Here is a 22,025-nt window from a genome sequence, read left to right on the forward strand (position 1 = left end):
ATGTTAGCACTTGTTTGAACTCGGAAGTTTCCAATGTGAGAATTCTGTATCCATTTCGCGTACAGTATTAGAATGAGTAGCTTGAAAGTATATCCATGTTTACTTCAGAAACTTTTAAGGCAGGCCTACCTAAAAAGCCTTAGATCCAGAATCCTTATCTATCAATTGAATTAAACTAGAGAGAGAAATACAGCAGAATAGATCCAAAACCAGTACAAAATCATTTCAACATATAAGCAAAAGAAAATGATACTGAAGGGTGCAAAGTTACACATTGAACGTCGGGAAAAGTAGGGACAAATGACAGAAACTCGGGCTTGGAATCGCAAAATCCTGGAATGGTAAATTCAATGAATGGAAAAGGACCAATCACCACACCAAATAATGAAACCTTGCTTGTGCAAGAGATCAAAACTATACACTAGACAGAACTGAGACGCTCCAATCCAAATATAACCAGGGATGCCGGAGAAGAATGAAACGTCTCATTGATTAGTTGCTACAACTGTTTTGCAGATAGGGCACATATTTTTCCGCACGAGCCACTGCTTTATGCATTGAATATGGTAGAAATGTCCACATTCAAGCTTCCCTGTCTCCTCGTTTGCTTGGTAGTCCTCCTACAAGGATAAAATAGAAAAAACATTCATACATAAACTCAAGGATCAAAATTTTATTTCCGTGTTGTTCCATTTCCGAAACAAAAGTGAGAAAAAAACACCAAGAAAATGTATTTCAAACTCAACACCGTTGAGCAGCATATAAACAGAAATAAATTTACAAACGCATGCGACTTGCACAAGGGATCTTCTATAATTCAAACAGTCAATGACGCCACAAACAACTTAGTGAAATCAAAAGTATAGATGCAACATTTCCCGTTTGGTTTCGTTCTGGTTTTGATGCAGTTTGAATATGTTCTCATGCCTTTTGGTGTGAGTCATGTGACATTGGAATCCAATTTTTCCGCTAATATTTTGATTTGGTCAATTAGGAAATGAAAATGTTCAATGCATGTCAATGAGAAAAATCAACTTTGTTTGCAGCATAAACAAAAGTTCTTCAGAAAGCATAAAGAAAAGATAGATCATGCTTCGACAAAGAAAGCTCAGAAAATAATGTAGCAATAAAAACTACTGATGAACCAACCTGGCAAATGCTGCACTTCTGTTCCATTTCTTTGGGTAAAGGAGAAAACAAATTGTCCATATGCTTGGCTTTCCTTAGGCAGTGGACTATCTCATCTTCTTTCAGTCCAGTATTCACATTCCCAATTCTCTCACTAAGCTCAAGCAATTCCTGTTTCCACCACAGAATCAAGAGATTTGAATGAGAGATACACTTAAAAGGTTTTTTGAGCTAAATTAAAAAAGAAGAAGAAGAAGTGTCGTTGAGAAAACTGACACACCTCATATGACATGCTATCGACATCAATTCTCCAGTCCCTGAATCGATCAAATCCATCAGATCTTCCTCCGAACATCATACTATTTTGAAGCATCAAGATCTGGTGGGAGCTAAAATTGTTAGGAGACATGTGTAAAATTCTTTATAAGACAATTAGCAGTCGCCAACCAAATATAGAGGCTTTCCCCAGTTACTGTCCTAATTTTTCCCCATGTACATCAAGAAATTCTAACAAGATCCTGAAAAAAAGGAAAAAATAAATTTCTCAGTCTTATGATTAAGTCCCATAAATACGAACTAGGTCCGCCCATTAGAGAAAAGTAAAAGAAGTGACACATTTTGAAAGTGGACCGTAGCTGAAATCAATGCATTTTGTAGGTGCCGGTTTCCAGAAGTCCTCCCCCACAAGATACTCCAGAGGAACTTCCATCTCCTACAACCCGAGGTTGCCCTGGTGCCTCGCGATGGATTTTGCTTGCTTATCTCTTGAAAAAGAGAGCTCACCGCCAAGGATCACTCTCAATTAGGTATTTCCAAACTCTTACCCTTTCATAGCTCCACAAGATCACAGTAAACTACATCAGCCTGACCAAATACAAGTCTAAAATGAAGTAAAGAAGAAAAGGACAATGTACAAATTGCCACTATTGTTTAACAATCCAATGGATACTTTTCTAACATAGAGGCATCTACACTTCCAAAGTGGTTCTACACCCTCACCAACAGCATTAGTTGTCCACTTGGCTAGGTTTCTGAAATGGACTTACAAGGCTCGTTGGGATTCAGTTCACATTTCATGCAAATCTTGAAATGGTTGAGTTTAAATACTTGATGAAGTCAGTTGCTTCCATCAGTTCATCTCAAAACGAGGTAACAATTCTCCTTCGGTTATGCAAAGCATGTCATAATGTGGTTAGTAGTATTGGAAGTGTACTTGACGTGGCCTTCCAAGAATATGGCCGATAATACAACAGCTCGAGACCACCAGATGAGCTCCTGGCTGCTTTAGAGAGAAGGAGATGGCAGGGGAGAGTGGTCAACCAGAGACTGGTGTAGTGTAGTTGAAATTTACTCTTTGTATATTTTGACCTCCTGTTGTCTACAAGGTTTGGAGGGGTCCAGCTCACCTGAGGACAGGTAGCCCCTCGTTGGCTCAGCAAGTCGGAGTTAATAGAACCTCCTCTGCAAGTCCTAGCATCAGACCTAATTTGTGTGGTGATGTATCAGGAAGCTGTCAGGCGTATCAGTTTTTCAAGATTTCAGACCCCTTGGTCGGCGCCCCCTCTCTATGGCCGGTCAACATAGAGTTCACAAAGGGCAGGCTCAACATCCTTGACAAACCCTTGGCTCTAGCCCCTAAACCCCATGCCTCTTTTGGTCCTGAGCAAACAACACAAGCCGTGTTCCTGACCTAGTGCTGTTGGAGTCACCTTTCATGATTTGTTGTGAGCTCGTGGAGCTCAGACAACACCATAGGAGGTGGCTCTCTAGGTGGTAGGCAGGGCCTATTACAGAATACATAGCAGAGGTGAGGAGCCCAGTCACTCATTAAGAGGTCTCTCCTTGAAAGATGAGGTTTATGATGGGCGACTGGTGATATGGTATGAATTCGCCTTGGGGACGTGCCACGTGGTGGCGACCTGCTGGATACCCACAAATACCATTTATAATGCAAACAGACTCCCCATTCATATCCCTTCAGTTGCAAGAACAACATCCAATCCCAACTATGTCACAATATCTCCATGAATACTTTACACATTTCTACAATCCCTTGCAATATGCTACAGAGAATGCCAAAACTGATGGAAATCCCATTATACATGCAACAACCTTCTAATACAGAGTTGTCCCAATGTCCCCCCCACCACATAAATAGCACTCTCTCAACAGGTGTTTCTTTCTGCTATTCTTTTACGTGAATTACAAACTGAAAGAAATAATCGTCACCTAAAATGTGTTAAGCATCTAGCCTCCAGTTAGTTACGAGTTATTCCATTCTCCACTTGACTCAGGAACACATTTGTTCAACTTTTTATGGCATATAGACATTGTATCACATGAACGATTCAGACGTAAAAACAAGCAAAAGATCCCTGATGGGGTAAGATTAAAAATGTTTATAATATGAGAGAAGCGGTATCTAACATTAGGCTCTTCAACTGTGATAATGAGACTTAACCCCAACAAACTAAATCAAATCAGGATGATTCCACCGAATCTACATTAACCTCAACACATGCTTGTCAACAGGAGCAATTCAATTTAATCTCCTTTCGTGCATGTTTTATTCAAGATGAATAAGCAACTGTTGAAATAGAAGCTCCTAAGCAATATCAAGTCGTAAGGCTACCTTTGACTTAGAAATTCCATAGATATCAAACAATTTGCTGAACTCAGAATTATTCATACAAATGCACCAAAAAAGGCACTTCAATGGAAATTGTTGAAATGGATGGCAGTCAATGTGATGAAGTATTGGTAAAATAATCCACATGAGCTAGTTCTTCATGCTGATCAAAACAAGTATTTCACTATTTGCTTAGCAAACTTACCTATACCTAAAGAAACATATCTTTGGCCTAAATCTCCTCTTTCCATTTAGCATAGAAATGACACAAGTTTTGATATATGAAATGGGATTGCAGCAAAACAAAAATTAAATAAATACACATACAACAAATGGTAAAGCTACTGACTCGAACTCTAGAGATTATACATTAAAACTGAAAATATCCCTCTTCCCAAAATAAATAAGCAATAGATTGATCCTCTAGAAGATTTATCACCTTGAAAGAGCTCTACTCTTTGTCATGTTTTGTTCAGTTCTGAAAGAATCAAAAACTGATTCTAACTCAACGCAAAACAAAAGGACAAATCAGAAGTGCTGAATTTACATGCTAAGAAATTTTAACAAGACATATTCAAGTTAGAAACATTCCAGGAACATTTAGCCTCTAATTTACCCCACAGATATTAGATGACCAGCACTATTGGATATCTAAACAAATTTAGGTAAAAGAAGCATCCTAAAGATACCATCATGAAAATAAATTAGATCAGTAATAGTTCTAAATTAGCTCGGGTGCGCGCACACACACACGAAAGATACGTATGGACAAACCTCCTCAAGGTTATCAGGAGAACGATGTCGAACATGATGATGATACGGATTCCTTGCTCCGAATACATCTAATCCCGAATGTCGCATACCAAAGGCATACTCAGAATCCAGAGACAGCATAGGTTCAGGTCTCACCATTCTCCTTGCAGGACATGAACTTCGCTGCAAAACACAATACAAGTAAAGCAGTTTAAGCCAATGCATATTCTTCTCTGCATACAAGCATAATGAACCAGGGTCTAGAGCTGCATTGCTGGTGAATACCAGATTTCATGTATCTACTGAAAATGAAAGAGCAATACAACAAGTGACAGGCAAATTTTCTGAACTAAACCCTAAAAATCCTAGATATTGATGTCCACAACAAACTTTTCAGCCTAGGATCCAAATTGGGAACAACACAAACCCTAGTTTGATCTCCAAATTTTGGGAAAAACCCTCACGTGGAAACTGGTCACTAAACAGCAAAATATGCACTCCACCCCTGACTCAAACCTATACCAAATTTAGTTTACTCAAATCAAGAGAGACTCAAATTTGGTATAGTTATTTTTCCCTCCCAACTTTGCAACCATGCCATTCATGAAGATTTCACTCAAATTTGTGCTTAGATTTGGGTTTGTCCATTGGAGTGCTTCATACCAAATGAAGCTTTTACTAAGAACTTCTGCTCAAATCTGAGTAAAAATACGAGTAAGGGCTGGAGATGCTCTAAATGAATAATTAGTGAAGGATTCTATATAAACTCAGTGACACCCAATTCCGAGGGAAAGATGACTATCAATTATCCACTAGAATTGTGAAGAGAGGCAAGCAATGATGAAAAAGAAGAATTTTTTACCTCCCTCTGATTCCCCTTGTTTTCAGTATCGACTTTGGTTCTTCCAGAGACAGGCATTCTCGTTCTTGAAACAACACAATCAACAGAGGCAGCGGCAGCATCAGCTGTCAACCCAATCCCAGGACCGCACCAAACATCAGGAACAACAACCGCGATCGAACTTGACGCGTTGTTATTACTACTACTCCCCATTGCCACATCTTGATTCCTAGTTTTCTTCCTCTTTTGTTTCTTCTTCTTCCTCCTCACCTAATCAGGAATGACGGACGCAGGATTTCAAGATTGGGTGGACGAAAATTTTAAAGAACAAAAACAAAATGGAAAAGGCAATATTAATTTTGCCAACACAAAATTGCAAAAATACCACCAGAAACATTGTTCTATAAAGTTGATCAACCTCTTTAATTACTAAGATACGATCATCTATAATTATTAACAGCATACAATTTTGTGCACCGCTATCAATTTCAAAACAAAAAATAGTACCAAAAAAAGTATTGCTAAAATTAACATTATTTTTCCAAAACTCCTATTGGGAGAGTGTTAAGACTGTCCAAAACGATGTTAGGCGGGCGAATCGATAGAACAGATACTAAAATTCTAACATAAATTTGAAAGGGTGCTTGGACTCATCCGCCCCTCGGTTCCGTCCTTGCTCACCTGGTTATCTTCCCAATTCGCCGAGCTCCGAATCACCGACGGCACCGACACCTGGGCCGACGCGGCGGCGCATCCGAGGCCCATGAAGGAAGACCCAGATGGGGTGGTCTTGTTCTTGGTGGTTGTGGTTGGGGTGGTGGTTGGGGTGAAAGTGGAGAGGAGAAGAGAGGAAATGGTGGACTTGCAGCGGGTGGATTGGACTAAAGAAGGCATTTGTTGGGGGTCTAGATCTGGGTCTGGGATTTGGTGGTTTCTTGTTGGTCTTCTGTATCCCAGGTGTTCTGCTATTGTTGAGCTTTGTGATGAAACAGGTATAGGCATGATGAGAGAGAGAGAGAGAGAGAGAGAGAGAGAGATATGAGCCTTTTGGAAGGAATAGAGGAACAGGGAAGAGAAGACGTCAACACACTGTGGATTCCTGTGGATTCAAATTAGCAAGGGGGCATAACTAGTGTCTCAATTCTGTCCAAGTAGAGCATCTCCAATCCATACTTCATTTTTTTAATTTGGAGGAAAAATATTATCCAATTCATCCTTTAAAACTCTCCTCTATTTGGGAGGATGAACTTTGATCCTCTAAATACAGAGGATGAAAGAAAAAATAGAAGATTTCCTCCAAATATGTGTTGAGTTGAGAAATTGAGTGTAATCCTCTAAATCTACTTTTCAAATAAAATAAATTAATTTGATTATCTCAAATAGAAATTTGGAAAGTGTTGAATTGGAGATGCTCTTAATACGTACTGAAATGCATGCTGTTTGGATCACAGGAAATTCTTGAAAAACCAACAATTCTTACGCAATCAAACGACTCAAAATATATGATTACACGGGTAGAGAGACTTTCGGTATAGAATCACTATGCTTTCCGGTGTCCAGTCTAATTTAGAGCAGAAACAATTTGAGTGTGTGACAATCAATTGATTCTAGATTATACAGTAATTGTGAAATACAGGTTTTTAAACTAGGATGAAAACCAATAAAAGTATTTGGAGAATATGAATATATATTTTTTGTAAAATGGATTTTACGAGTGAAACTGTGAAAGTACCATCAGCATTCAAAAAGTTTCAATAGAAGTGATATTTAGATTTTAGATTATATGGAAAGTCTAGTTATTTTTTTCCGAATGAATTTTGACATAGTGCATTGTGGAATTAGCTCACAAATATCTTAACGTACTATACCAAATAACTGAATAGGGGCCCTTAATTTTAACTATTGGGGCTGGTTCAAAAATGAAAATAATACTTCAAACATTTTATCTCGTAATGTTGAGAGAAAAGTTCAATCATAAAGAAACTAGCTTAATTGGACATCAATATTTTGTTGAATACATTTATGTAATGAAGGATGAATATGGTTTTAACCATTTAAAATAATGCCATCCATTATTTGTTTTTTGTTTTGTTTTTTTTTATAATTATCGACTAAATCAATGTTTATCAGAAAGATTATAGTACTGGCCAAGACTATTATGATAGATAATTTGAATCATTATTTTGGACCCTCATGATTGATGAACCCATAGTGGTCCAAATTGCGGAGAATTGTGACTTTTAATGGGAGCTCAATCCGGGGAACAATGGAATATGTGGTAATGGAGTAATAGAGAGAGAGGGTAGAGTAAAATCCGGTTCAGAGGATAGAGTAATTGACAGAGTGCGGCTGATCCGACCGTTCATTTTGGCACGGATGATTCGGATTTAATCTAATTTTCTATTGATTTGGACCGTTCATTGTTTAGAATAAAATTTGAACCATCTATTGTAGAAATGGACAATCGGATCAACAGCAGTACAAAAATCCTGTAGGGCAGCCCACCCTACAGGATTCTCGGATCCAGAAGGGAGAGCTCAGTCACATAATTGGTAATATTTCAAAACGTTCTACTCTTCCGCTTTTAATTCTCGGACTGTGCTCGCACTCAAGAACTTTAATAGTTTGAGGGAATGTTTTAAGGCTCATTTACGCTCATGTTCATATTTCCGCTCACACACGCACGCATGCAAATTTTGTGACTTAAAAAGGAGAGTAGATGGGACCCGAGTATGTTGCCTTGGTCCTACCGAGCGTATCTGGACCGTCTATCTCGACAATCAATGGACCGAATTAAAAATAAACTCGTCCAGGAAAGACTATATTTTTTAATCTGGATCACTGAAAACACTTTTAAATGGTCTAAATATGTCCTGCACCCGTTTGGAAAGGTGTTTGGCAGGAACGACAGTGTCCCCGAATCCTAGAAAATGCCGGTCTTTGTTCTAATGTGGAAAAGAGTTAAGACCACATCATTTTTCAGATCGACATTGATGACAAACTTTACTTTTGTTTGCTTGTAGGGTTGGGATGGGGTCTGTTTTGTCTCGTTGTTGGTTTTGTTTTTTTGGGTGGACTATCGACATTTCAACAAGTCGTCTGTTATTTAACTTAAGGGACGCGGTTCACTTTTTTTGCTTTTGGAAAGAAAGAAAGAAAACAGTATCTGATGCTGAAAAAAAGCGTTAGGTAGCTTTTACATATTACTTTATCGGTTTTGGTAAAACAGAAAACACGAAACTGGTGTCTTGTTCCTTTGTCTCTCTCTCTCTCTCTCTCTCTCTGCAAGAGAATCAAAATTTTGTAACGACAGTGCTTGGCAGCTTGGGTCATTTTGACTCATTGGCTTTGCAATTCGTGTATCTTTGAGGCTTTTTATGTTTAGACTTTAGAGATTAGATTATTTTACAGATGGAGATGGCTTTTTTTCGCCGTTGGGTTGTGGACTATGGACTCCACCCCTTGCAGTCTTAGCCAACTCCGACCCTGTTTCGTACTCATTGAAATAATCCAATTCGTTCACATTTTGCAGAGCTCATCGAGTACAACAATCACGTAAAAAATCTAGTCGATTGGACACTGAATAACACCCGATTGAAACACATTTATATACAAGTAAAATGGGTTTGGGCACAATGGATCCGATCAGATATTATTTAGTCTCTCGTTGACTTGCTTTTTTCTATGACTATAGTATCAACGAACTCAATAACGTGAACGATCGGATCATTGGAAGGTGTTAGTCGTCCCCACCCCAGCAGCAGAACAGCCGTTTCCTTTATAGATAGACTACATGTACCGTCAATTGCGGCCGTGTAATAACACTGTCTTTGGAGTGCAGCTTGATAGTCACGCAAATCTTTTGCAACTATGATTGTTGATGAATAGATTTAAGGAATTCTTTTCCCTTGCCAATAAACTATTCAGATGAGGCTAAAAGGATGAATTGCATGTTCAACTATTCACACAAGGCTAGAAGATGAATTAATGCATATTCAAATATCAATGTAGAATGAAAATAGGATTCGGGGATCGAGACGTACGGATCATTGAAATTCTAAAGGTTTAGGTGACGTTCCGCTTTCTTTTTAAATCTTCTTTTTCAAAAAGAAGATAATTTCAAGGTTAAATATAATGAAAATGAAAATTTTTTTTTAATTTTTTTTGTATCGTTTAAAAGATCTCAATGAGATCTATTAAATAAGATTTATATTGCTAGAAAAATTATTTGCGTAAACACATGATTTTTGAGTTTGAAATTATCTTTATTTTCTAAAACTTCTTTTATTACAAAACTGGAACGCCAAAACTATTTCCAAAACCCAAGCTTAACACACAAGTACGCGGAAAGCCAGGAGAGCACGTAGAGAGAATTGCACGAGGTGTGTTTTGGCATGGCAAATGGGCAGGGTGAGGCAGGTTTTGCCATATATATCCCAACCCTGACCCAAAAGGGGAGAGCGACTACGATAGCTCGATGGGTACTTTCTTTTTAAGTGTGAATGCAAGGGCTGTGACAGAAATTTCACCTTCGGGAGCTACTTTTTATATTATAAATGTCGTTCTCATAGCAAATAATGTCTACTAAATATCTCGTGTTCAATTGTAGCATCCTACTGAAAAATTTTGGGACCATTTTGTATTGTCCTCCTCAATAATATTTTCTTGATGATAATGACAAGCTATGTTCTTGCCTGTACAAAATAATGATATCTGTACCAAGATTTCAAGTACTACCATAACTTCTTGGTACGAATATCAAAAATGCTGGAGGCACATCAGTTGTGTCATACCTCAGCCACAACTTTCTCCTATACAGGTGGGGCCTACTGGAACGGGCTCCATCTGTATGTGAGAGGGGTGTGGTTAAAGTGTGACACAACTGATGTGCCCCTAGCAATATATAGTTCAATGTCTTCAAAGGGTAGGTCTAATGCCACATTGACTTTTATGGTGCCACGCACAATTGTTTGTTTTGACAATCTTACCCTTGTCTCTTTTGCTAGCACTTTGTGACTCACTACAAGGTGAATTGTTTGGGTAAAATTTAGGTAGGCGATAGAAGGCATTGGACACACGTTGCCCAAAGAAAATGTGTGTAAGTCGCTTGAGACACGTGGTCTCCTTTGAGACAATCATGTGGACCCCTTTTGGAAGGATCAGCTGAGCTGATATGGCACCGAGCGGATCAATTATAGATTTGGACCATCCAAAAGTTGGAACGCGATGGTCCGAGATTCCAATTATAGATAAGGCCCTCCGCATATCTTTCTTTGCAAGGAGGGCATGACAAGACACCCTCTAATGGTATTAGTTGGAGTCTGATGAATGCTGAGTCCATTTTACAGTACATACAATTTATCTTGGACGCTAAACTTTGCTCTGATCGACTAGCAAAACCAGAAGAGCCCTTTAAGGTTTGTGTTACCCAAATTATGCAACCTAGAGGGGGGGTGAATAGGATTGCTAGTAATAATTACCAATAAAAATTTATCTCTAACAATATATGCAAACAATAAGTATGCAATCAAAATAGAGAGATAGAGAGATAGAACCCGTTTATAGTGGTTCGGTCCGGATTTGTCCACGGTCCGGCCCTACTCCACTTCTCCTCAAGCAATTACTTGAAGGTTAGACTAATCTTTAAAAGATTACAACTTGTAAGTCTTGCGGGTGCTTACAAGAACCGAATGCCTCTAGCTTTCCCGAGGAGCTAGCACAACCGCAAGAATTTTCTCCGAAAACTTCTCAAAAACAATAACACCCAAATTCCAACCCGAATTTGGTCTTCTAAGCTTTCAAGTGTTTGACTCAAACACTCACTTAGGAAATACAAGTATGTGAAGAAGGTATGAAAATTATCGCTCACGACTTGTACAAATTTTCTCTCAAGAATAATATGAAAGTGGAAGAACAATGAGAATTTTTGGCTTTGATCTTTTGAGAATTTGCTCTTGCAATAATATGGAATGTTGTAGCTTGTGTATGTACTCATTAATGAGTTCTTGATGCCTTATATAGCCATCCATATTCTTCCTAGCCGTTGGAAACTAGCCGTTGGAAACTAGCCGTTTGAAACTAGCCGTTGGAAACTAGCCGTTTGAAACTAGCCGTTGGAAACTAGCCGTTGGAACTAGCCGTTGGAAACTAGCCGTTGGAAACTAGCCGTTTGAAACTAGCCGTTGGAAACTAGCCGTTTGAAACTAGCCGTTTGATAGAGTGGTCATCCGGGTGGTCGTCCGGTTGTCACAGCTTTCTGTTCAGACAGCCGGCTTGTCAGCCGGTTCGTCAACCTGTGGCTCACAATTTCATCTAAATAAACCGTTAAAGCATGTATTGAGCTCAATAAAGTCTTTGTAAATATAAATCATGAATCCAAGAGACTTTATGCTATATTTCAAGGTCACGAAAATATTTAATTCGGGAATCGACTTTTCGATAATTTTGTATTTGCCGAATAAAAATATCATTGAATTAATCATCAAAATAATTAATAGAGATGCATATAAATTTTCACAAATTATAATGCATACATTTTTCAACAATCTCCCCCTTTTTGATGATGACACAAAATGATAGTTTTTATTCAAGTAGGAGTTATGCCAATCTCCCCCTTAATACATGCACCAAAGCAGTTATCTATGATCAACGAGTAATAGCAATAATCATCAGATCATAGCAAGCAATTTTTTAAATTTGCCCAAAATGGCAAAATAGATCAATTAAAACTTGGCTTTTTCTCCCCCTGTGACATCATAAAAAAAAACTAAAAAGAGAAAAACAATAGGGCCATGGTTCCAGCACCATGCCGCTCTTGCCCTGTAGCACTCTATCTTCGTTCATTGAGAGCTTGGCGTCCTTGATTTTCGTATTCTCGAATAATGGCTGCTACAACGGCAGCTATAATGCCAATCCAATACCACAGAGTATCCACATTTACATTCCATCCGAACCATGGTGGTATTCTCATGGTAAGTAACGCACACAGCAGAATGAAGATAAAGAGTTGCATCCAAATGGTTTGGATAAACAACCTGAACTCTGCTCGTTCGGCATCTCTTTCGTAAAACTCAAACGGTAACGCTTGCGGTATGTTTGCCATTGCTTGATTTGGAAGGATAGAGATTTGGAGAGATTGATAGATGAGGAGATAGAGATTGTGTTGTTGAATTTATAGAGTATGAGATTGCCGAAATGTTTGAAATGCTGCGCCGAATTGTTTGAAATTTGAGATTGAGGATATCCGAATTGTTTGAAATTTGAGATTGAGGATAGGGGATGCGGTAGGCGCCGAAAGAGATAGGATAGGGGCGGTGGAGATGCGGCGCCGAAAGAGATAGAGATAGGGGTGGCGCCGAATAGAACAAGAATAGGGGAAGAAAATTGTGTTCGGGTGTTTATTGTTGTGTCCCCTTAATACATGCTCCCCCTAAAAGAGAGCTTTTTAAAGAATGCGAGGGGTATTACCGAGAATGATTATCCCTGCAAGCTTAGAGACAAGAAATTCATATCGGCGAAGTATATAAGAGACAATTTAAGCACTAAGCCATGAAGTTCATACAAACTAAGTGTAACAGACTTAATAAATCAGAGTTAGCAACGCAAAAAGCTTGAATAAGTCTCAACCTCACGGTTGTCCGGTTGGACATCCGCTTGGACATCCGACTGACTGTCACGACCCTGACCCGCCCCTTGAGGTCTTAATCATGACAAATGCCAGTGATTTCTAGCAGAGGGCTCCCAAAAGACAGATTTCCAAAAACCCACGAAATTATCAGCATATAACAGATTTGTTCAAGACTCAAAATAAATGATCAAACTTGATTCTTGTACATCTAACCAACACTTAAACATGTAAAGAATGTAGGAGATCCCTACCTCGAGGGTTAGAAGCAAGCCCGAACATGGAGGAAACCTCAAAGTGCTCCGATCATGATTCTTCTTCGATCAATAGGAAGATCTCGTCGCGTAGAACAACTTTAGTACTTGGGATTTTTCCGAAATCTCATTCTAAGGCGATGAAATCGAAGAGAGAAGTTTGGAGGAGAGGTGAGAAAGAGAGAGAGTCGGTCGAGGGAGTAGAGAGAGAGAAACGTGTGTGTGTCTGCCCGGAAAAGAAAAGAAATATATGTGGGGGAGAATTATCCCCTACACACACCTTCACTTATACACCCATGCATATTACACTTGCATCCCGAACTTCTAAATTCTAGCACATTCGACATCCGAACTCATTCTCCATTTTATATCACAACTCATGCCTTAATAAAACATAAAGAATTATGGAAATAAAATAAGGGTCTCTACACTGACAAATGCAGGTTAAGTCCAAAAAACGTTTAAGAGGAGTAGCATTAAAGACCATAAAACTGTTTTTCTGCATACCAAACACAGGAAAATGAATCATATGATAAAATGTTTGGAGGGTGATTTCTTTATCAAGATCATTTGTACTCTCCATCAAGTATGATATTTACGAATTCAATCAACTCAACATTGAATCCAAAAAAAACTTTTGACATCAAGAACACAACTTTTTCATAAATGATTAGACATGCCGAGTTCTCGTCGAATGAAACAAAATTGTTCTTCACCAAGGGGTTTTGTGAAAATGTCCGCCAATTGCTTGTCGGTACTAATAAAGTTAAGTTCAATATCCCCTTTTTGAACATGATCTCTTATAAAATGATGTCTAATCTCAATATGTTTTGTTCGAGAATGTTGAATTGGATTCTTGGTTAAGCTAATTGCACTAGTATTATCACATTTAATAGGAATATGATCATATTGCAAATTGAAATCCTCCATTTGTTGTTTGATCCACAATATTTGGGCACAACAACTTCCGGCCGCTACATATTCCGCCTCAGCGGTAGATAGAGCTACGGAATTTTGTTTCTTGCTATGCCAAGACACTAGAGAGTGCCCTAGAAATTGGCAAGTCCCACTTGTACTTTTACGATCAACTTTGAAACCTCCAAAATCCGCATCTGAATAACCAATTAAATCAAATGCAACTCCACGTGGATAAAACAATCCTAAGTCATGAGAACCGGCAACATATTTAAAAATACGTTTAATAGCTTTTAAATGCGATTCTTTAGGACATGATTGAAATCTAGCACACATGCAGACACTAAACATTATATCAGGTCTACTTGCCGTGAGATAAAGTAATGAGCCGATCATACCTCGATACATCTTTTCATTGACGGCCTTACCATTCTCATCTTTGTCTAGCTTAGTTGATGTGCTCATTGGTGTGCTCGTTGGCTTTGATCCTTCCATGCCAAACTTCTTAATAAGTTCTTTCGCATACTTGGCTTGGTTGATTAGGATCCCCTCATTAGTTTGCTTGATTTGAAGTCCGAGGAAGAAGTTAAGCTCCCCCATCATACTCATTTCAAATTCACCTTGCATACACTTAGCAAACTCTTTGCACATATTATCATTAGTGGCACCAAAGACAATATCATCAACATATATTTGAATAATGAGCATATCTTTACCTTTGGCTTTAATGAAAAGAGTAGTATCAATTTTTCCACGAGTAAAGCCATTGTCAAGCAAGAATGAGCTAAGTCTATCATACCATGCACGTGGTGCTTGCTTCAAACCATATAGAGCTTTTGAGAGTTTAAAAACATGATCGGGGTATACATGATCTTCAAAGCCGGGAGGTTGTTTGACATAAACTTCCTCATTTATGAACCCATTCAAAAATGCACTTTTCACATCCATTTGATAAAGCTTGAAATTTTTGAAAGATGCAAAGGCAAGCAATATGCGAATAGCCTCTAATCTAGCTACCGGTGCAAAAGTTTCTTCAAAATCAATACCTTCTTCTTGATTATAACCTTGAGCAACAAGTCTAGCTTTATTCCTAACAATATTTCCGGATTCATCTAGCTTGTTACGAAAAACCCATTTAGTACCTATAATAGTGTGATCAAGAGGCTTAGGTACTAATGCCCAAACTTTATTCCTTTCAAATTGATTTAACTCATCTTGCATGGCCAAAATCCAATTTTCATCATCTTGAGCTTCCGGAAAGTTTTTAGGCTCAATTTGAGAAACAAAAGCTTGATTTTCACAAAAATTTCTATGAGACGAGCGAGTGGTTACCCCTTTCGAAACTTCTCCAAGAATCAAGTCCTTTGGATGGTTTTGCACGAATCTCCAATCCTTGGAAAGATCTTGGTTGTCTCCCATGGCATCTTGAGGTTGATTAATAACTTCATCTTCTTTGATTTGAGAGCTTTCTACTTGAGTATCACCATCAACTTTTTCTTGAATTGTCAAGTCATGAATCTTATGTGTAATCTCTAAGTCATCATTATCAACAACATCCTTAGTAGCACAAGGATTAGATTCATCAAAGGAAACGTGAATAGATTCTTCAACAAGATTAGTGCGCTTATTATAAATTCTATATGCTTTGCTAGTAAGAGAGTAACCAATAAAGATGCCTTCATCCGATTTTGAATCAAATTTACCCAAGTTATCTTTTCCATTGTTTAATACATAACATTTACAACCGAAGGCATGAAAGTAATTAATGTTGGGTATTCTACCATTCCAAAGCTCATAAGGAGTTTTCTTGAGGATAGGCCTAATTAAAACTCGATTCAAAATATAGCATGAGGTATTAACGGCTTCCGCCCAAAAATATTTTGGCAAAGAGTTTTCACAAAGCATAGTGCGGGCCATTTCTTCCAGAGTACGATTTTTTCTCTCTACTACTCCATTTTGTTGAGGAGTACGAGGTACGGAAAAGTTATGACCAATACCATGTTCATCACAAAACTTTTCATATAAAGAATTGTCAAGTTCTTTTCCATGATCCGTACGAATGTTAGAAATAACAAAGCCTTTTTCATTTTGAACTCTTCTACAAAGTTTAGTGAAATTAGGATAAGCCTCATTCTTATGAGCTAGGAACATCACCCATGTATATCTAGAGAAATCATCAACAACAACAAGACAATAATAGTTTCCACAAAGACTTGGAGAGCGAGTTGGTCCAAACAAATCCATATGAAGTAATTGCAAAGGTCTAGTAGTTGAAACAACATTTTTGGACTTAAAAGAAACCTTGGTTTGTTTTCCTTGTTGGCAAGGACCACAAAGTCTATCTTTTTCAAATTTGATTTTAGGAAGACCTTTTACCAAATTTTTTCTAGAGAGTTTTGAAATAGCATCCATACTTGCATGTCCTAGGCGCCTATGCCAAAGCCAACTATTTTCACTCAAAGCGGAAAAACATTTTATATCACAATTACTTAAATCATTGAGATTAAAAACATATACATTTTCAAATCTTTGTCCAACGAAGAGTGTCTTGTTGCTTTTGTCATTTTCAATGATACATTTGGATTTTTCAAAGATAACACGATTTCCTCTATCACATAATTGACTTATGCTAAGAAGATTGTGTTTTAAACCATTAACAAGTAAAACATCTTCAATAATAGGAGAATTACCTATATTGCCGATTCCTATGATTTTTCCTTTGTTGTTGTCTCCAAATGTGACATGTCCACCATCTTTAGACGAAAGAGAATTGAAAGCCCTCTTGTCACCGGTCATGTGTCTTGAACATCCACTATCAAGGTACCAACTTCCTTCCTTGAGAGAACTTTTGAAGCATACCTACAATAGCACATCAATTCTTGACTTTTGGTACCCAAATCATCTTGGGTCCTTGAAGGTTAGCATTGATACGGTTCTTAGGAACCCAAACCTTTTTTGCATTAGAAGATGAGTATCCTTTCATAGGACATGTAGGAGAAATATGACCAATTTTACCACAATAATGACATGTCAATTTAGAATGGCTAGAAGGAGGAACATCTTTTTCAAAAAGATTTTTGTGTTGAGTGGGATTATAACCAATTCCGGCCTTGTGAAAAGAAACCATTTGTTTTCCAAGAAGAATGTCTAAACTTTCTTTTCCATTAGTGAGTTTTGAAAGAGAATTAGTTAAAACATCAATTTGTTTTTCTAAAGATTCGTTTTTGGAAGTATCCTTCAAATACTCTTTTTCTTTTTCCAAAGAGGTTCTTAAACTTTCATTTTCTTCCTCCAAAATATCTTTCTCTTCAATTAAATCATCTATTTCTAGTGAAAGATCTTTAGCAACCTTTTTAAGAAATTTGTTTTTAGAAACAACCTTTTCAAATTCTACTTTCAACTCTTTATAGGCAATAAATAATTCATCAAATGAATAGGATGAGTCGAGATCTACCTCGTTTTCTTCGATGGCCATGAAACACAAGTTAGCGACCTCTTGTTGCTCATCGTCCTCATCGGAGCTACTATCGTCACTATTGTCCCATGCGGCCATCATAGCTCTCTTTTTGTCCTTCTTTGAATATTTTTTTGCATATGGACATTCACTTTTGATGTGGCCGGGCTTCTTGCACTCGTAGCAAATGATTGGATCCTTTTTACTATTTTCTTCTTTGCCTCCATCTTTTCTTGAAAATCCTCTGCCTTTGTGAGATGCTCTATTTTTGAGGAGTTTCTTGAACGTTTTTGTGATGAGCGCCATTTCATCATCCTCACTTTCGTTGCTTGAATCCTCCTTGCTTTTTGATTTGCTTGTTGTACTTTTGAAGGCAAGATCCTTAACTTTCTTCTCTTTTTCACCCTTGAGGTTGTGATGCATTTCCTCCGTCATGAGAGATCCCATGAGCTTGTCCATCGTGTATGTTGAGAAATCTTTGGATTGTAGGATGATGGAGGTGGTAGTGTCCCAATTGGTTGGCATGGAACGGAGCACCTTCCTTGTCATTTCGGATTGACTGTAAATCTTTCCAAGAGCTTTTAAACCGTTAGTAATACTAGCAAATCTAGCAAACATTTGAGATATAGATTCATCCGGTTTCATTTTGAAGAGCTCATAGCTATGCACAAGAATATCAATTTTGGACTCCTTAACTTGACTATCTCCTTCATGTGACATTTCTAACTTATCCCATATTTCTTTAGCCGATTCACATGCGGAAACACAATCATATTCATTGGGAGTAATAGCACAAAAAAGAAGGTTCATAGCTCTATAGTTCTTTTCTATTGAAGCCTTTTCCAAATGACTCCACTCATAATCTGGTTTAGGCATAGTCTCTTCTCCAACTTTCTTAGTAGGAATAATGGGACCATTTTTGATAATTTTCCATAGATCATAATCCGTGGATTGAATAAAGATCATCATTCTATTTTTCCAATGAGAGTAATTTTCTCCGGTGAACAAGGGAGGTCTATTGGACGATTGACCTTCGATACAAGAAACATTACTAGTGGTTGCCATGGATCTTAACTCTTAGATGGTTAAATCTACAAACAAGAGCCGAGGCTCTGATACCAATTGTTACCCAAATTATGCAACCTAGAGGGGGGGTGAATAGGATTGCTAGTAATAATTACCAATAAAAATTTATCTCTAACAATATATGCAAACAATAAGTATGCAATCAAAATAGAGAGATAGAGAGATAGAACCCGTTTATAGTGGTTCGGTCCGGATTTGTCCACGGTCCGGCCCTACTCCACTTCTCCTCAAGCAATTACTTGAAGGTTAGACTAATCTTTAAAAGATTACAACTTGTAAGTCTTGCGGGTGCTTACAAGAACCGAATGCCTCTAGCTTTCCCGAGGAGCTAGCACAACCGCAAGAATTTTCTCCGAAAACTTCTCAAAAACAATAACACCCAAATTCCAACCCGAATTTGGTCTTCTAAGCTTTCAAGTGTTTGACTCAAACACTCACTTAGGAAATACAAGTATGTGAAGAAGGTATGAAAATTATCGCTCACGACTTGTACAAATTTTCTCTCAAGAATAATATGAAAGTGGAAGAACAATGAGAATTTTTGGCTTTGATCTTTTGAGAATTTGCTCTTGCAATAATATGGAATGTTGTAGCTTGTGTATGTACTCATTAATGAGTTCTTGATGCCTTATATAGCCATCCATATTCTTCCTAGCCGTTGGAAACTAGCCGTTGGAAACTAGCCGTTTGAAACTAGCCGTTGGAAACTAGCCGTTTGAAACTAGCCGTTGGAAACTAGCCGTTGGAACTAGCCGTTGGAAACTAGCCGTTGGAAACTAGCCGTTTGAAACTAGCCGTTGGAAACTAGCCGTTTGAAACTAGCCGTTTGATAGAGTGGTCATCCGGGTGGTCGTCCGGTTGTCACAGCTTTCTGTTCAGACAGCCGGCTTGTCAGCCGGTTCGTCAACCTGTGGCTCACAATTTCATCTAAATAAACCGTTAAAGCATGTATTGAGCTCAATAAAGTCTTTGTAAATATAAATCATGAATCCAAGAGACTTTATGCTATATTTCAAGGTCACGAAAATATTTAATTCGGGAATCGACTTTTCGATAATTTTGTATTTGCCGAATAAAAATATCATTGAATTAATCATCAAAATAATTAATAGAGATGCATATAAATTTTCACAAATTATAATGCATACATTTTTCAACAGTTTGGTTGTGGAGTAGGCAAGACCGAGGCAGCTCATTCCATTATCGCAAACGATGTAGATATAGGTTTGACCTTTTCCCTACTATTCACGAGATTGATGAAGAGTAAGTACTACGTGGTTTTATGACTAAAGTCTAAAGAACATGGGACTATATATCGATCGTAGAGTAGTGCCCGAGTAGTATTTGCGATGTCCGAAGTGTCACGGGTATCGCTACCTCACAGTCACGAAGGAAGATATGTGAGATTCTCTTACGTCAATTTTTGACTTTTCTTATATGGTACTGTCTTGACCGAAATCAGCCAGTTTGCCTATGAAAGAGATTCATTTCCTCATGATTTGGCAAGGCTCCTTCTCATGGTTCTTTCTAGTGGGAGAGCATTTTCTCGAAGAGAGAGATTGACCAAGGCTGTGTTCCAGAAACACAATAAGAACTTATTTTTTGTGTAATAAGAAGGCTTGTTCCGAAAAAATAAGAAAGCTGGTACTTATTTTGGAAGAATATACAGAAAGTCTACACACACAGCAGATCTGTGCACAGATTGTGCACAGATTTTGTTGTGGAGCCCCACCACGGGTCCCATACAAATCATCCGAGCCGTTCATTAAATGTAAAACATTTTTTCCAACGTCCCCGTAAAAAATAAGCTCAATCCAATACCTATAGATGCTCGATCCAACCATATAACTTTTCATTATCTGAAAATCTGAATGAAAAGTTAAATGGTTGGATAAAGCACCTATTGATATCGGATTGAGCTTATTTTTTACGGAGACTCTTGAAAAAATGTTTTACATTTAATGAACGGCTCAGATGATTTGTGTGAGACCCGTGGTGGGCCCCACAATGAAATCTGTGCACAATCTGTGCACAGATCTGCTGTGTATGTAGCAGGACTCATTTATATAGGTACCGACCAGCCAGGAAGGGAAATCGTACCGGCGGCCGCGCTGGGACGTCTCCGGTCACCGAACAGCCTATCCGAGCCGTCCAAAAATTCTATAAAAAAAACCCGAGGGGGCTTACGCGGGAATCAACGGCATCCGAGGCGTGTAGAGTGCTTGATCCGAGCACCCATTTTTCGTGTATATTCATCATCATATATACATGGAAAAGGGGTGCTCAGATCAAGCACCCTACGCACCTTGGATGCCGTTGATTCCCGCAATGGCCCCCTCAGTTTTTTTTTATAGAATTTTTGGACGGTTCGGATCAGCCGTCTGGTGGCCGGAGACGGCCTGGTGTGGCCGCCGGTATGGTTTCCCTCCGTCGGCGCCCATTATCATAGCAACAGTCTTATTTTTTGTATAAAGCAATTTCAAGCTCAAAAATCATGTGTTTACGCAAATAATTTTTCTATCACTATGGATTTTGTTGAAAAGATCTCATTGAGATCTTTAATACAGTGCAAAAAAAATTGATTTTTTTTTTCATTTACATTATTTTTGAGTTTGAAAATGTGAAAGGAACTTTTTATTTGGGTTTTGTGGAATGACCTTTTTTATTTTTGAATGAGAAGTGGCAAAATAAGTACTTATTTTTTAAGAAGGTTTCCGGAACGGAGCCCAAGTCTTCCAGTGAGAGAGCTCCATCGAGGCTAGGAAAGTAAGCCAAGTGCTTATAAATAAACCGAGTTGTTCGTGAGCAGTCAGAGAATCAACTTACTAAACAAGCCGAGTTTGAAGAGCATTTTAAATTTTTGGCTTGTTTGGTAAAAGAATCATGCTAGAGCTAGCTGTAGCTTGGCTTGTGTAGCAGAAAAGTTCGACTCGATCGCATGTATATGAGCTCCTCTTTTTTATATTCTTTGTAGAGACTCGTTTAGTACTTGAACCAAGTTAGAGTTCGTGAAAAAAACAAATTGAGCTCGATCTCACTAAAATTCAGATGAGCCAAATTTGAAAGCCCTAAAGCTCACTTCGGCTGACCCTGTTGGGACCCCTAACGATGTGCCTCGTTCTTTCATCTATTTTCTCCACATCCTACCTATCTCTAACCATAAACATCTCTTCACCTCTTTGGTGTATTCTCTCTGATTCTACAAAATAGGAGTCTTGTTTCACTTTTCACTGAATTTATGCCAGTCTGTACTTGTTTAGACACCTAATCCTTAGAATTCGACAGTCGTCTATGCTTTTTAAGCCACCTAATGCTTGGTAGTATTAGACTATTTTTTGACT

General features: G+C 38.2%; 1 protein-coding gene across 1 annotated transcript; it reads right to left on the reverse strand.

The window, feature by feature from the left end:
* Nucleotides 1-146: 146 nt before the first annotated feature.
* On the reverse strand, nt 147-6,496 carry LOC131310606 (uncharacterized). Its single transcript, XM_058337719.1, has 6 exons — nt 6,033-6,496; nt 5,373-5,621; nt 4,532-4,693; nt 1,409-1,507; nt 1,150-1,299; nt 147-620 (listed from the first exon to the last, which is right to left on the reverse strand). Exons 1-6 carry the CDS (start codon nt 6,351-6,353, stop codon nt 486-488), a joined length of 1,116 nt encoding a protein of 371 aa, XP_058193702.1. The 5' UTR covers nt 6,354-6,496; the 3' UTR covers nt 147-485.
* Nucleotides 6,497-22,025: the final 15,529 nt, after the last annotated feature.

This window comes from Rhododendron vialii, chromosome 12a, assembly GCF_030253575.1.
Source record: "Rhododendron vialii isolate Sample 1 chromosome 12a, ASM3025357v1".
In the NCBI taxonomy this organism is placed as follows: domain Eukaryota; kingdom Viridiplantae; phylum Streptophyta; class Magnoliopsida; order Ericales; family Ericaceae; genus Rhododendron; species Rhododendron vialii.

What these genes read in the sequence shown, in the direction of transcription:
- LOC131310606 (XM_058337719.1), bottom strand. Translation starts at nt 6,353, where the DNA reads ATGCCTATACCTGTTTCATCACAAAGCTCAACAATAGCAGAACACCTG. An exon ending in ACAAGGGGAATCAGAGGGAG is followed by an intron (nt 4,694 to 5,372) that starts GTAAAAAATTCT and finishes TGTGTTTTGCAG; the next exon opens with CGAAGTTCATGTCCTGCAAG. An exon ending in CTCCTGATAACCTTGAGGAG is followed by an intron (nt 1,508 to 4,531) that starts GTTTGTCCATAC and finishes AGCTCCCACCAG; the next exon opens with ATCTTGATGCTTCAAAATAG.